This window comes from Chaetodon trifascialis, chromosome 14, assembly GCF_039877785.1.
Source record: "Chaetodon trifascialis isolate fChaTrf1 chromosome 14, fChaTrf1.hap1, whole genome shotgun sequence".
In the NCBI taxonomy this organism is placed as follows: domain Eukaryota; kingdom Metazoa; phylum Chordata; class Actinopteri; order Chaetodontiformes; family Chaetodontidae; genus Chaetodon; species Chaetodon trifascialis.
This window is the reverse complement of record NC_092069.1, coordinates 16630573-16644955: the sequence shown is the minus strand read 5'-3', so window position 1 is coordinate 16644955 and position 14383 is coordinate 16630573. Positions and strand designations below refer to the sequence as shown.

The 14383-nt window shown below is 42.3% G+C and overlaps 1 protein-coding gene across 3 annotated transcripts in view; it reads right to left on the bottom strand.

Moving 5' to 3' along the window:
* LOC139342153 (brain-enriched guanylate kinase-associated protein-like) overlaps window positions 1–12993 on the bottom strand; it is a 46833-nt gene extending 33840 nt beyond the window's left edge. The window contains exons 1-2 of one of the 3 annotated variants that reach the window (XM_070979105.1): window positions 12020–12993; window positions 6971–7002 (exon numbers count right to left, since the gene is read on the bottom strand). In XM_070979105.1, coding sequence (XP_070835206.1) covers window positions 6971–7002; window positions 12020–12403 — 416 coding nt within the window. In that variant the 5' untranslated portion in view covers window positions 12404–12993. Of the gene's footprint in view, window positions 1–6658; window positions 6767–6970; window positions 7003–12019 lie in introns of those variants that run through there. The other 2 variants (XM_070979106.1, XM_070979107.1) reach the window with 2 other exon arrangements.
* Window positions 12994–14383: the final 1390 nt, after the last annotated feature.

Here is a 14383-nt window from a genome sequence, read left to right as displayed (position 1 = left end):
AGACAGGCTCTTTCAAGACTAAGTAGTTAATTCGCCAATAACACAAACCTCCGATTAGTGTATTCATTTCTTTCGTTGACACTAAGCGAGTCAGCGCCATCTCACCACAGAGTGCCTTCAAGCTAAGTGACATAAAAACCATTTTGCCTCAGTGGAAAAGCTTCACATGGCAGGAGGCTGAGCTAAACGATAGAGAATCTTTAGGAGGCATACTGCACTTTAAATTGGGAGTGAATTGCAGCCCCATCTGTAACTTACTGCTGCCAAACCATACTTACTACAGTGTGGTACTGGCAGCTCACAGCTCCTCACAGTCCAATTTAAACCTCCTTTATTGTGCTGCATCTTGCAGTATAGCTTTGCATTGACTGCATCAACATCTGGCACAGCACAACATGAGATGGATCTATCATCACGACAGAGGCTGAACAACTTTACACGTTATTAATTAATACATAGTCTGCATTTACATGGAGGAACGGCTGATTTTACATGCCAAAGTCAATTTACTAGTCGCAGGAAGTCGAACACACAGCCTGTAATGTCTTCAGTGGCTCTGGGGGGAAAACTCTAAGAGCATTATTCAAGTGACATTATCACTGGAGGCATGACGGTTGGAAGACACGGCCGTCTCCTAAGACGGTCTGACATAAGTAGCTACACATGCATTATGGGATGGCTGGGATCCACCATTTTTCTATTCTTTCCAACTTTCTGGCAGGAAACTGGTTTCTAAATGTTTAAACAGAGAAATCGAGTTTGTTTTAAAGGTTAATATACTAAGAAAAAAACAACTTAACGGCTGGTTTCATTAAAGTTTTTTAAAGCGTCATATTAACACTTAATCAAAGCAGCTCGTTGCAGCTTTCAGTCTCTTTCATATCACAGTGTTATTGAATTAGGCAGCATTGCCAAACAAACAATGCCCAGCATGAAGCAGTGGAAGCTGGAAGTTTGTTTCATCTTCGCATTGATCAAATCATTAAACGCAGGTCTGATTTGTCAAATTCATGCAACTTTGGTGCAGAAAGTTTTGACGCCGGGTCGGGTTTGTGTTTGTAATTTACTATGAAATTTCTCCCGTTATCTCTCTGAATCTTCATGTCACGTGTTGCATGTAGATACAAAATGCCCAGAGAGTCAAAATATAGCTTCATTAGATTGCAGGCTGTGTTTGGGCCTCAAATATAGCGGTCGGGTTCAGCCAGGTCTGATCTGGGCTCCGGTCTCAGTTTTTGGCCTGTGAAGAACTCCAGTCACAGTGATTGTGCAGTCAGCATGAGATTGGCCTTGGGCTAAAACACCAACTTTATCTTCTTTCTGCGCTGCTCCAAAATTCTGTCAAAGAAGCTCTACAATTAATGTCAAAGTATAAAATAAAATCTACCAGAAATGTTTTCTGGAAAGACTGTACGCCCCAGAGAGAGAGAGCCTTAAATCACACTTCCCCTTCAACTCAAAAAGCTTTTTTCAGAATTTCACTTCTGACGAGTCTGAAGAAGACAGTAAGAACGAGAATTACCACTACGTACTGCACATGCAGGAGGATTTGAAGTGCGGTGCAGCTGAATGACTCGCCTTGAACCTTACTCTTGTCTTTGTTAGTGACATGAAAGTTTAAACATTACACTTTGAAACACTCCTCTCGACATTGTGTAGGTTTCTTTAAGGATGGGAAAATGTCTGCTGAACAGCTTCAGGGAGGCCGATATCAGCCTATATTCCTTCTGGGCAACAGCTTGGACAGTGTCACGACTTCAGATTCTTCAGGTCAGATGAAGTTCAAGTCACATATAATTCCAAAGATGTTCCACTTCTCATCAAGAAAAACAACTGCAGCCCTCCTAAATTTAATTCCTTTTCAAGCTGAGGGCACAACTGTGAGATCTCTTTAAATTTTGACAATAAATGCCAGGTAGTAAAAACAATGGCGAAATTAATAAAAATGTTACATATTTTATGTTTCATATTGCCGTACCTGTATGTACTGACAAAATGCCTGCTCTGTCTCTCTTTCTATCTGTGTTTCCTGACATAAGTAGACAATATTATGACTCCAGAGTCACACAGTGCCACGGGCCAGCGGTTCACTGAGCTCCTCACCCCTTCAAAACCTTTCAAACAAGCAACAATGGAGAGAGAGAGAAAAGCACGAGGCGGCGCACTGAAAAGGTGATTCACACAGTTTATACATTTGTGTGTTAAGACCACAGCCTGAGTTAAGATTTCTCACTTTCTACATTGCTAAAATACCGTGAAAGTGAATGAGTTCAGTCCTTGCTGAGGTTGCCACGACAACACAGTCGTGACATACCTGTGCTCCCAGCCTGGCGGAGGACGAGAAGAAATCGCCTCACACACCATGCAGACAGAGGAGTGTTTCATTTAGAAAGCAACAGCTCCTCATGATACGTTGCTTCATATTTACGTTTGATGCACCTTGTATTCAGTAAGTTTGTATTTTTATATTTTAGACCTCATTTTGCACAAAGTAAACTCTCGTTCTGACCTCTTCCAGTTTTTGCTCTAGCAATGTCAGCCTGCTGGGCCGCCACTTTGGTCCAAACTGAAATATCTCAACAACTATAGAGCGGATTGTCGTGACTTTTGGTGCAAACATTCGTGTCTCCCTCAGGATGAATTATGATAATTTGTTGATCCCTTTACAAGTTCAGTTTGTCCAATCTTCTTCAGACACTCCCACCAGCCTCGGCTGTACTTTGTGTTTGGTCTGATTAGGGCATGTTAGCATACCAACATGATAATAGTGAATGTTAGCATTTAGCTCAAAACACTACAGGACCACTAGCATGGCTGCAGACTGTTTAAGATTACATACATACTCACATGCAAACAGTTGCCTATTCACACACTCAGCAGATACTCACATTAATTTGAAGTCGTGTTTCTGACCACTTGAAAAATACAAGTCCAATTCTTATTCTCATTTTAGCTGTGTTTTTGGTTTCTACCATCTAATGAGGGAAACATCTGGCTCTTTAGCTTATAAATGCTCCACTATGTTCACCAGCTAGTCACTAACTGTTTGTTATTACAAGCAACCCTTTTCCCATACATGTACTCATATGATTGCTAATGTAAATATATTGATTACAGTCGCGTGAAGGTGCTGAACATAACATTCTGAGACTGAATGTGGAGTTGACAGTTTACAGGATCCTGTTCCTCCACTGCATGCGTTACACAGTAGCTCAACACAGCACTGCAGAGCACAAAGAGGTACAAATGACCATGATGACCAAATTTCACCTTTGAAGAAAGAATCCTGCACTTTTCACCTTCGAGCCTTTTCTCTTTATCATCACAGCCCAGATTGGACATCTGGAGATCCACCATGCATTACACTTCAGGAGGCGACCAGGGGTGGGTGAGATTGCAGTGTGCATGTAGGCTGAGCATACAGCAGCACGCATGGCCCTCCGGGGTGCAATGAAGTATTTATTGAGGTGTAATGGATGCAATAAGCGCACAGTTTATTCAACATGTAACTCGTAAGAATGCCATGTGTGTTTCCTTGTTCGTGTGTGATGAAAGGCCTCTTGTCTGGTGAAACAGCATGTTTTTCACAGCCTGATACACAACAGCAGCTGTATCAACAAATTATTGTGGCTATGAGCAGCTTCTGAACCATGACCCTGAACAAGAGAGATCAGGACTGACGCTAATGCATTAATGAGCTGCAAGAACAAGGTAAAAAATTACTCGTTGGAGCTAAAATAGCCTGCGTGGGTACAGTGAGATCAATTTAAAACCTGCGTGTTGCAGATCTCTATCCTCTGTATTTGCCACACATCCGATTCTTCTGACAGTTCATAGACTTTGTGTTTAAAAGACACTTAAGGTCTACTGCTTGAGCGCTCCAGAGGCTTATGTTGCTCAGCTGACCCTGTCCTGTTGGCTTTGACGGAGCTGTATAAATGCTTTGTGGCAGACAGGCGTATCTCCAATAGACCAGGGAGCGACAAGGGTGGTGAGGTGGGAAGCCAAAGACAGAGAAGGAGTCTTAAGTCTTAGATGTATGATTCACAAGGGTCCAAATCAGAGAATATGGATACATGTGCACACTCAAAGACAAAGCCAACCCCTTGAGTACGTTCCAAGGCAGATCCCTCACCAACCACCTCCAGATGCTACAGTAGTCCACCTTCACAAATGGCTCCTGCATAAATCTCTGATCTCACCGTCTTGAAAATAATTAGACAGAAGAATGAGAGAGCGGGGAGGTGGCAAAGTGCTCCAGGCTAACCTGAAGGGAGCCTTCCAACAGCATCTGGTTTTGGATGCTACGTGCCTCGCTTAGGGAAAGACAAGAGAGATGAACAAACAAAGCCTCTTTAAGCATATTCCTCAAAGTCTCACTGAAGCCCAGTGGGCTCGTGATGTCCCCCTGGGGCTGATGCAGGAAGCAAAGTGGATCATGGGGTAGATACGGCTGATGAAGATAAGCTGAAACAGTTGTGGAGACCTAATTAAAAGTCACAGCAAGTCAAGTGAAGCCAATACTGCTTCTTTTTTTTTCCTCCAGGCTTTTTATTGAGGCGGCTGTTTGCACTTTTTACAACCTAAATCACTTTTCTGTCCTCGGTTTATCTAAAGCTAACCTCACCAGCGATGACTGTAATTTGATGTGCTCTTACAGAACGTACTCAAAGAAACCTCCTCGACCCTCGAACTCATGGAAACTCATTAAATTCTTTGACAAACTGAGTTGGGGCAGTTTTCTTGTTTACATAACACCTTGTTATCCAGTCCATTTTTAAGAATGTAATACACTAACCATTTCAGTTTGGCTGTGATGTTGGTTTTACACTTTTTGGAGGGGAAAATGAAGCATTTCCTGTGTCTGAAGTGAACAGGCTCAGCAGGCACCTCATAAATGTGATAGTAATGATCCAAAAATGAAAGAAGAATAGCGATTACAGCAATCTACCAGACACAGGAGGAGTTTGAAGCAGAAAATTTGCACAAGATTGAAAATATGAGAATTACCACAAAGTTTCAATTATCTACATTAAAAGGGTACAATCAAAAAATCTTGACAAAGCAGACTCGTAGGAGGCTAATATTCTCTTTATGTGCCCTTCGTCTTTGTGCGCTTCATATTGTGCATTCTGCATGTGAAGAAAGTGAGTCTGTAATGTTTTGTCAGTGCATCATGATCTCAATTTAGCTGGCATCGATTTAATTCAGCTTACAAGTTAAGAGTGAAACAGCCTTTGGTGATAAGCTTTCACCTATTATCTATGACAAGAATCATTTCAGAAAACTGAGGAGGAGCAGTGCATGGTGTGCTGCTGGGGTTTGGTGGAGCTGATGATTTGTCTGGACAGCCTCATTTATTCTAATGTTTGGATCCATGTACGTGTTTGGCTGCTGGGATGACCAAATATTTCTGTAGAGTTTTGTTTGTATCACCAGAAAACCTGTCAGTGTTGTGAAGTGTGCTTAAAAATGTTCCAAATTGAATTGTTGTGATTTGTTTTTTTTGACAAGACCAGTTGAATAAATGTGATATTTGCAAACTAGGATTGCCTCTTATGCCATGTACAGTGCTGTAGTTGAGCTTGAGGTGCTGGATTTAATTTCACTGCCATCTTTGTGGTAATGATACATGAATTAAATGCTGCCGTAAAGCAAAAAACAACACATGCAAATATGGTGAGGACTCATTGTTCACTGTCCTGTTTTTTTTCCCACCAGATTAATTCAAGATCTTTCCCTCGCACAGGAAGTTTGAAACTCACTTCAAAGATCTTAACTTTCCCTCTGGACAGCACCTTATCCGAGGTGCTGTTTGCTCTAATTATGTAACAGGAAGTGGGGATCATCTCCAAAAATCAATGTTTCCTCACTTGCGGGAGGTTAATACTGGAGGTGAAAGCAATTAACTTCTAGATGTTGTAATCATAATATGCTGACATACAGATCATAAAGCCACCTAAAGGCAATATATGGAAGAAGACTTGATGATTTACTCAGTGAAATATAAAGTAATCACATGTCTCAAGTCATCAAGTAAAAAATGGATTTATCCTTCTTGCTCTCTTTCTCTTTCCCTTAATCTATACAAGGTGAGGAGTTTGGCTTAATGAGAACAACTTTCACTCTCATGATGCGCTTGTTCAGCCATAATTGCCTCTCTGTGGTATCATCTTGCCCAGTGAATGAATATGAGAGTTAATTGAGGGCTGTGAAAACATTTGGCGCCTCATTATTCTCACACCAATAAAATCCAAATGACAGCTGAATTGACTGAGCAGAAAAAACAAAAACAAAACAAAAAATAAAACAAAATGCAGATTTACTTCAACTGTCAAACCCAACAGTCTTCAGTAGCCTCACTTCCTTTTCTGCAGAGCTTACAGTGACAAAAAGCTTCAGTTTACTTGAACACGTTGCACAACATGTATTCATATTCTCCAAACACGCTGTACTGTTGAATGCACAGCTGTCTACCCAACCCTTTCACAAAAGGCTATGCAACACATGGACATGACGGCACAACAGCTACAGAAGAGCCCTCTCAACAATCATTATTTCATATATACAGTATGTAAGTGTGGCAAAGCAACTACACACACTTATGTCAGAGCAGCTAATAAAACCCAGCATGCACTTGTCCTCTTTCTTGCCTTACCGTTTATATGCTTTTCGCCTCATTTTCAGCAGATAAGATCACAATATTCATGTGCCTGTGCATCCCCTCAGAGCGGCATGCATTTAGAAAAAAGCCTCCTCTAATTCTGACTGGAGACAGGCTGGTAGGCAGAGAGAGAGGGAAGAGGAGAGAGAGAGAAAGTGAGAGAGGGAGCGGAGAATTGAATGGAGCAGGAGGAGGTGTATGGGAAGAGGAGGGGTTATGGGAGTGATGGAGAGAAGGAGAGAGAGGTGTGGTGGTGGTGGTGTGTCGTTGCCGGGAGGCGAAGACGTAAAAGTGAAAGTGGCTAACCTCGTGTCATGCTGCATCTCTCCATCAGATTCCTGGTAGGAAGAGAAGGAGAGAGGGTGAAATGATTAGATTTATTTATCAAGCAGATTTATCTGCCGCCGCTGCCACTGCATGCTTTGGAGTACCTCTTATCTGGTGTTTAATGAGCTCTCAGAGTGTCTGTCTCGACAAACAAATATATCCATTATTTCTCACTCTGGGCACACACTATATCACATACTGAGAGCATTAAATGAAAGAAGGGCGAGAGAGAGAGACAGAGCAAGAAATGACAGATTAACGGTTCAAAAGAAAAATGCTGTATGCTGCAGAAATGGAGAGAAAGTGCCCAAGGGTGAGAGGCATACGGTAGCTGCTGAAGGGAAAGAAGAGAAACAAAGATGAATGATAGAAAATGGAAAAGTCTAGGAGGAAAAGTAAGAGAGTAAACAAAGCTGAATAAATGTATGTATGAAAGTCAATTTAGAAGAGTGGTTCAACATTTTGGGAAATAAACTTCTTGCCAAGAGTTAGATGAGATGATTGACACCACTCTTATGACTTTATGTTACATATGAAGCTCCCAACAGCAGCCTGTTAGCTTAGCATAGCATAAACACTGGAAACAGGCAACAGCAGCTTAGTTCTGTCCAAAGATAACAAAAAGATGTCCAGGAGAACCTCTAAACCTCAACAGTTAATGCAATATTTAATTTTCTAGGACTTTTCCAGTCTTTACACCAAGCTAAGCTAACTGGCTTCCATTGTTAGCTTCAGACAGACAAGTGGTATCAATCCTCTAATCCTACTTGAAAGAAAAGAAAGATGTATTTCCCCAAAACTATTCCTTTAACAGAGATATTTAAACAGCGCATAAGATGGAGGTGACACCCCACTCCATTCTGTTATGCTCAGTCACGTCTTAATATGTGATGAAGATGTGAACAAGTCCTTGTTTGCACACGTTTGTTTGCACACATTTGTTTGTGGCCCATGAATTATACATGACATGGATTTCACAAGAGCATTGACCATTTACAGTTTCACTTGGCCTTAATTCTTTGGTGCAGAACCAATCACTCAGTGCATCCCCTGGACCAGAATTGACATGGCAGAGCATATATGAGCAGCCAAGGTCCAAAAGAAAAAACAAAAGTCGACATTACTACTCTGATAAAACCCTGTCCAATTCATGCTCATGAATTTTATAGAGCTCAGGAAGTTGCTGCTGACATTGTTTCAGTGTGTTGTTTGTGCTGCAGGAGGGTAGTTAGTGTGTTTGTGTGTGCCAAGTTGCATGTACTTCAGGCTGGTCTCAGGATTGAAAGTTGAGGATTCAGTGAGGTGTAATGAATGTCACAGATACACAGCTTCAACATACAACGTGCAGTTTGTGTGTGCGAGCATGTGTGTGCTGTGCTTGGTCGTGTTGTGTGGGTGTTACAAACACTGCGAGTGATACAGCAGGATGACTCATACAGCTACTGAATGAGACAACGCTCAGTAATCCCCTCTGTCCATCCCTCCATCCCAGCATCCCTCTGTGCGGGGAGGGCAAGCCTAGAGAGAAAGAGGAGGAGGAGTGGATCGGCATTCCTGGAAGGCATCACTGAATGACAATCTACAGCTACTACGGATGTAAATTCATTCAGTGAAAAATGATTTTATTGCTGAGTACAATCTGTGATGTAAATGTAGAAAAGGCTGACCCCGCCACCATCAGATGCTGGTTATGATTAGTTTACATTGGTAATGACTGCAATAAAATGTATTCTCATGTATTCACTCTCATGTTGCCCATGAATAGTTATATTCCTGAAAACTTCCCTGATATTAAATCCCATTTTTGATACTGCTTATGGCCACCATTTTTTAGCCATAGCCATTTAATTCTGTGATTGCCTCTCTATGCTGGGTTTTCCTTTTCTGCACAGATAAAAATTGCATGCCCCATACAGGGGATTCACAGGAAATAATGCCTACATGTACTGGACCTAATGCAGAACACAAAAGCTGGAGCATATGTGCATTTTATTATTTCTATTGACAACATTGTTGACACTTGTCTTCTTAGGTGTTTTTTATTTAAACAACATGATGCAATGAATCCTCTATAGCTCTGTCCTGTTTTGGTTGCACTACGTACAGATACACAGTTTGCTCTTCTTCTACAGGTGTCATATTATGAGCTTTTATGTTGATAAAGCAAACAATTGCTTGATACATACATCCAGCTGATACAACAACATTAACATTCATTTGGAGTCGTGTCCAATATTCACATTCCTTTTAGCTCTGTGTTTGGTCTCCACCAACTTCTGAGGGAAATTTCTGGTTCTATAGCTGCTAAATGCTCCACTGTGTTCACCAGCTAGTCGCTAACTTTGACAAACTGTATGTAGTTCAACTTGACATATATACAGCATACATTAAAAAGTCAGAACACCATTCACTTTTCTTTCTGTCCGCCCTTCTTTCCTTGAAAAAAAAAAAAAAAAAATTATCCTCTTGGTCCGTCCAATGACCCGCTCTCAAATCGCTAACTGTGTGAAAAGCTCCTGCACAGCAGTTTTCTCTCTTGGTACCCCTTTCATTGCATACACCCACTCATCGGCTGAACAGTTGCTAGGGAGCTGCCACCCAGTGAATGAACTCTCTTCAGGAAGCTGCATCACAAGCATCTCCCTGCTTCCTCACTGCTGGACATTGGTCAAGGTCCACTCATTTAGCAGCAGAGTATTTGTACAATAGTCCAGCATGGTGTGAGAGGCTGCAGTACTGACTGACATTTCTAAGCCCGAGGCTCAAAACCACAAAAAAAGATGGAGGAAAGTCTTTAAATTATTAATGTATTAGCTACCTTCACACAGGCAGCCAGGCAGGATAGTGAAATTTGTTTGAAACCCAAGCAGTAAATAAGGGTGAATGTATTTTTAAAATCGAATGCCAAAGGGACCAATACTTTCTCTTTGCTATCTCTCAGTTGGATGTTCAGGGGGCAGAAAGATGCTAATGCATTTAAATGAGAAGTAATATAGACCTTTACCGTAGCACTCCTTTGAGAACATCCTCGCTATGAAAATAAACATTGGGTAAGAAAAGATTCATTCAAATTGCAGGTCATGCTTTGATTTCAAGTCAGAAAGAAGGTGTATGTGTGGAGCTATATTTTTCTGCATTCCTGTGCATGTACAAAATGCTTCAGCTTCCCCATTCACATCACGCTAATGAATAATCATGTTTGCAGATTTTGTTATGTATGGCAAGTGGGTGATTAAGCAAAACACCAAACATACATGATTCCCATCTAATAACACCATAATATTCAGCTAACAAGGAGGGATGTGATGCAATGCACTATATCAAAGCCTTGAATAAAGATTGAGGGAAATCATCAGAGGCTTGAGTAATCTTTTTCATTTGGCTCCTCATTTCCAGCAATCTGTGTCTACTCTTACTGCATGATGAGGGAACAGGACATACAGCCCCACAGTGTATGTTCCTCTCTGATATAATCTCTTGAAACGATCACAGCAATTATCTTCACAAGAACACAAAATAAAATACCTGTGGATAATGTAAGAACTGCGTATGATATGATAAAATCCATGAATCTCTATGTGCAGTCCTTATCTGGATCTTGTGTTGGAGGTTTAAAGTCAGGGTGTAATTTAAATGTAGTTAAAATGACCAAATCTTGATTCAGACAAACTGTTAACCTTGATTAGAACAGAACTAACTTATACGTAGTTCATTCTAGTAATCACTCACTCACAATCACATCAAAAATACATTGTAAAAGCTTATCAGCACATCAGCTATTGGTGGCTTTGAAAGCATTTGTGTTTATAGTGATTAAACTGATAGTATGCTCACTACGTCTCACTAGACCAGACCTCTAGAAATGATGAGAAGTACCTGATTCACGCAAACGTGTTATATGTTCACAGGGCCGAAGACACATGTTTCAGATTTTATTTTCTCCTTTTATCAGGTCTGGCAGCGTAATGTATATCAGCAGAGGTGGTAGCAGATGGTAGTTTACACCTTTCCATTGCCAACAGAGGTGTTGAGAGAAAAACATTAGGAAGAAAAAACAGCAAGGCCAGTCCAACACCAACACTTCCAAATACTCACGGGAACTACTTTCTACCAAAGAAATAGTTCCTATAAAAATTGTTGATGCAGTGTTGTGCAACCCAGTGTCCCTGAGAATTACATTCATATTGGACAATTCTGCACCTCATGATTTATAGCCAATTCCAGTGTTTGTTTGTGCTAATGCAGGTAGTAGCATGCCTTTTGTGTAGAGAGGCAGACAGTAAAAGTGTAAAGAAGCCTGTAACCATGATCTTTCCCAGCCTTAATCAAATGTTCTTTTTGCCTAACATTAGCCATTGGCTAAAATTAGCCCCCTTCACTCCTCTTTCATACTGGTTTGAAAGAGGAGTGAAGGAGGCCAATTATGCAAAACTAGAGAAACCATTCCTCGACAGAGAAGGAGGTCTATGACACCACTTATCCCCACCTACAATGCTGTCCTTTCATCCCTTCACATAAGAGATTTAACAACGTCTCACAGCTGGTCTCATGTGACAACCTTAATGAGTGGTTTAAATGACTGTGATAAAGACCCCACCAAGGTTAAATACCTGGGACTCACCACCAGCCAGTTAGGTCTGAAGAGGACCCCTCGATAAGAGGTGAAATGTTTTCAAGTTTCTACAATCAAGTCCAGTTGCCTTAGATTCAACTCTCTTTTGATAACCATGGCCTGCATGACTGAGAATCTTCACGGACATCCTGTAGTTCACTTGTCATAACAACAGTTCTTCCCTAACCTCAACCATATACCACAGTTTCCAAATGCCGATGTCAGAAGAAAGAAACAAATTGTGACTGAAAGTAATGAGGGGTTTTGCAGAAGTTTTGTCTGGAGATAGGGATGTGTTCAACCAGGACACTGTTTTTGTAAGGAAATATTTCTGTCAAACTTATGGAAATATGGATTTTGGAAATATGGATTTTGTCATAAAGGTGAATGAACTCTTTAAATGTAGCAGTACTCACAGTGATATTAACAGATCTAGGTAGTGAGGTAGACCTGTAGGACATTTTGGGAAATCCCTCCGGCCAGCTGAAGACAGGACAGGGGTTATTCCGTCCACTGGAAGTTGATTGAGAAGGAGGGGGCTCATAACTGGTAAGTAACATTTTCTTCTCCTTCATCCTCCCTCTTTCCGTCATTCTGTCATTTTCCCAGCAAGGAATTTCTCTGCCTTTATCATTTTTCTTCCTTTTCTCTATTCCTCTGTCTCTTTCCCATGGGCTCTCTTTTTTCTTCTCTCTCTCCTTCCCTTTCTCCACCCCAAAGCCTCCATTTCTCTCCCATGAAATCCTGTTTTCCCTGTCATTCCCTCTCTCCATACATCTGTCCAGCCCTTTCTCGTTCATCTCTTTCCCCAGGGTGCCATTAGCGACCAGTTCATCAAGTCGCCTTACTCTGTCAATGTCTGTCTCTAGATAAAGTCTCCCAGTGGAGGGCTGCGCCTGGATCTTTGTACATAGCTCCAGGTCTTGCTCTGGGTATGAGTGACTTTCCCCTTTTACTTTCCTCAACACGTCCCCAGGCTCCAAGATCTTACAGCTGGGTAATGTCTTGCTCCACTGGTGGATGGAGCTGGTAATGTCCTTTGAATCATACTCCTTGATGGTCTGCAGGTTTGAGCTGGTTGGGCTGAACCACAAGTTTGTTGCTGATGTAGACGGCGGTGGAGGCGGTGGAGGGTTTGGTGGTGTTGAATGTAGTGTGGTTGTTAGTGATGAGTGAGATGGGGTTGATGGCGGTGGTGGTGGTGGTGGAGGAGACGGGTGGTGATGTCGAAGGGTGGACTGTTGTTGAGGAAGACCAGCTTTATTTTTCAGCACCCTGAAGGTCACCTCATTCAGAAACTGTGAGAACTTGCGCCTGTCTTCTGTCTTCCCGTCACGCTGATGGGATGAGACTGTAGCAGCATTCTTGCTCAGGATAGACGAGGACACCCTTTGGGTTCCCGCATCTTTCCTATCTTTCCTCAATGCTGTGGATGTCTTCTCAGGAGCACAACCTCCTTTACTCTCAGTTTTAGCAGCAGGACGTGAGAAGATAAGATTTTGGTAAATGATTTCTGGCTCAGCCATGGCAGTAGCAGACGCCTGGTCAGTGGTGCAGGACTTGGCACCTGTTTCCTCTGATGCCACATTGCTATCTTGCTTAACAGGAGTCCGTAGCAGGCAGGTGGCCCCTGAGCTCCAGCTATTAGTGTCCCAACTGCCGTCATCATCACTGGAGCTGCCATTGCCGCCCTGTAGACTGGGGCTGGTACTCCTTTCACTGGGGCTGGGGCTTGAGTTGTCCAAGCTGCCCAGTGATCGCCTCTTCAACCGAGAGATTGATCCCCTTAGGTTAGATAAAGAGCCCCGGAAGCTGGGCAAAGATCCTCTGAGACTTGGCAATGATCCTTGGAGGCATGGAACAGACTCCTGGAGGCTAGAAAGTGAACCCTTGGGACTTGGACTGGTGGAGTTGTGAAGACTGGAAAGGGAGCCTTTGAGTAAAGGAGAGGATTGTCGGCGTAGTGGTGGGTCTTCTTCATGGTCACTGTACGGTCCAGAGAACACAGGGCAAGACGCAGTGGAAGAGCAGGAGCCACGATCCTGTCGAGTTGAGGCTGTTCTAGATCTTGGTTGGCGCCGCAGAGTAGCCATGTCCATTGCCTTCTTTCTCCTTGCTCGCACAGTCTTTGGTGATCCTTTCTGTACAGACTCGAGCCTGAGACCATCATCTGAAATGGACACACACAAGTGAACCATGTCAGGCTCAGTAGAACAGATTTCCAATGGTTTTCTGTCCTCTGGCTTTGCCCAATTTCAATTGTCTGCCCTAGTTGTCCAGGCCACCAACAGTGCACCCAAGCTGTTGCAGTGTGACACACTTTCCCTGCTCCAGCTCAGTACACAATGACGTCCCAAAGAGGTTGAGTCTGATAGTCATTTGGATGTTAACCAACCTACTTTCATTACCATTCATATGCCGACAATGTCAATTCTGTTTTTTTCCTTTTTAAAATAGCATAATAGATCAACAGCTGCATCACCAATGCTTTGTGAGCATCATCAGTAATGAATTTGTGTATCGACAAGGATGGTGTTGGAAAGCAGCTGGAAATCCAGGTCAGTGATATTGACCACAGTTACCACGTGAAATCTGCTTTGTGGGCAGCAAAGTGGCCACAGATCGATCGATCACACGTGGTATTTTTAGTGGTTTGTTGTTGTGTTTGTAATGCTGTGGTGCAGAGATGAACTTGCAAGATTATGTTCATTAACTTTAACTTGTCCCCCAAGATGCATGTGATATCATTAATTTGTCACTCTACAATCTATTTCATCTGA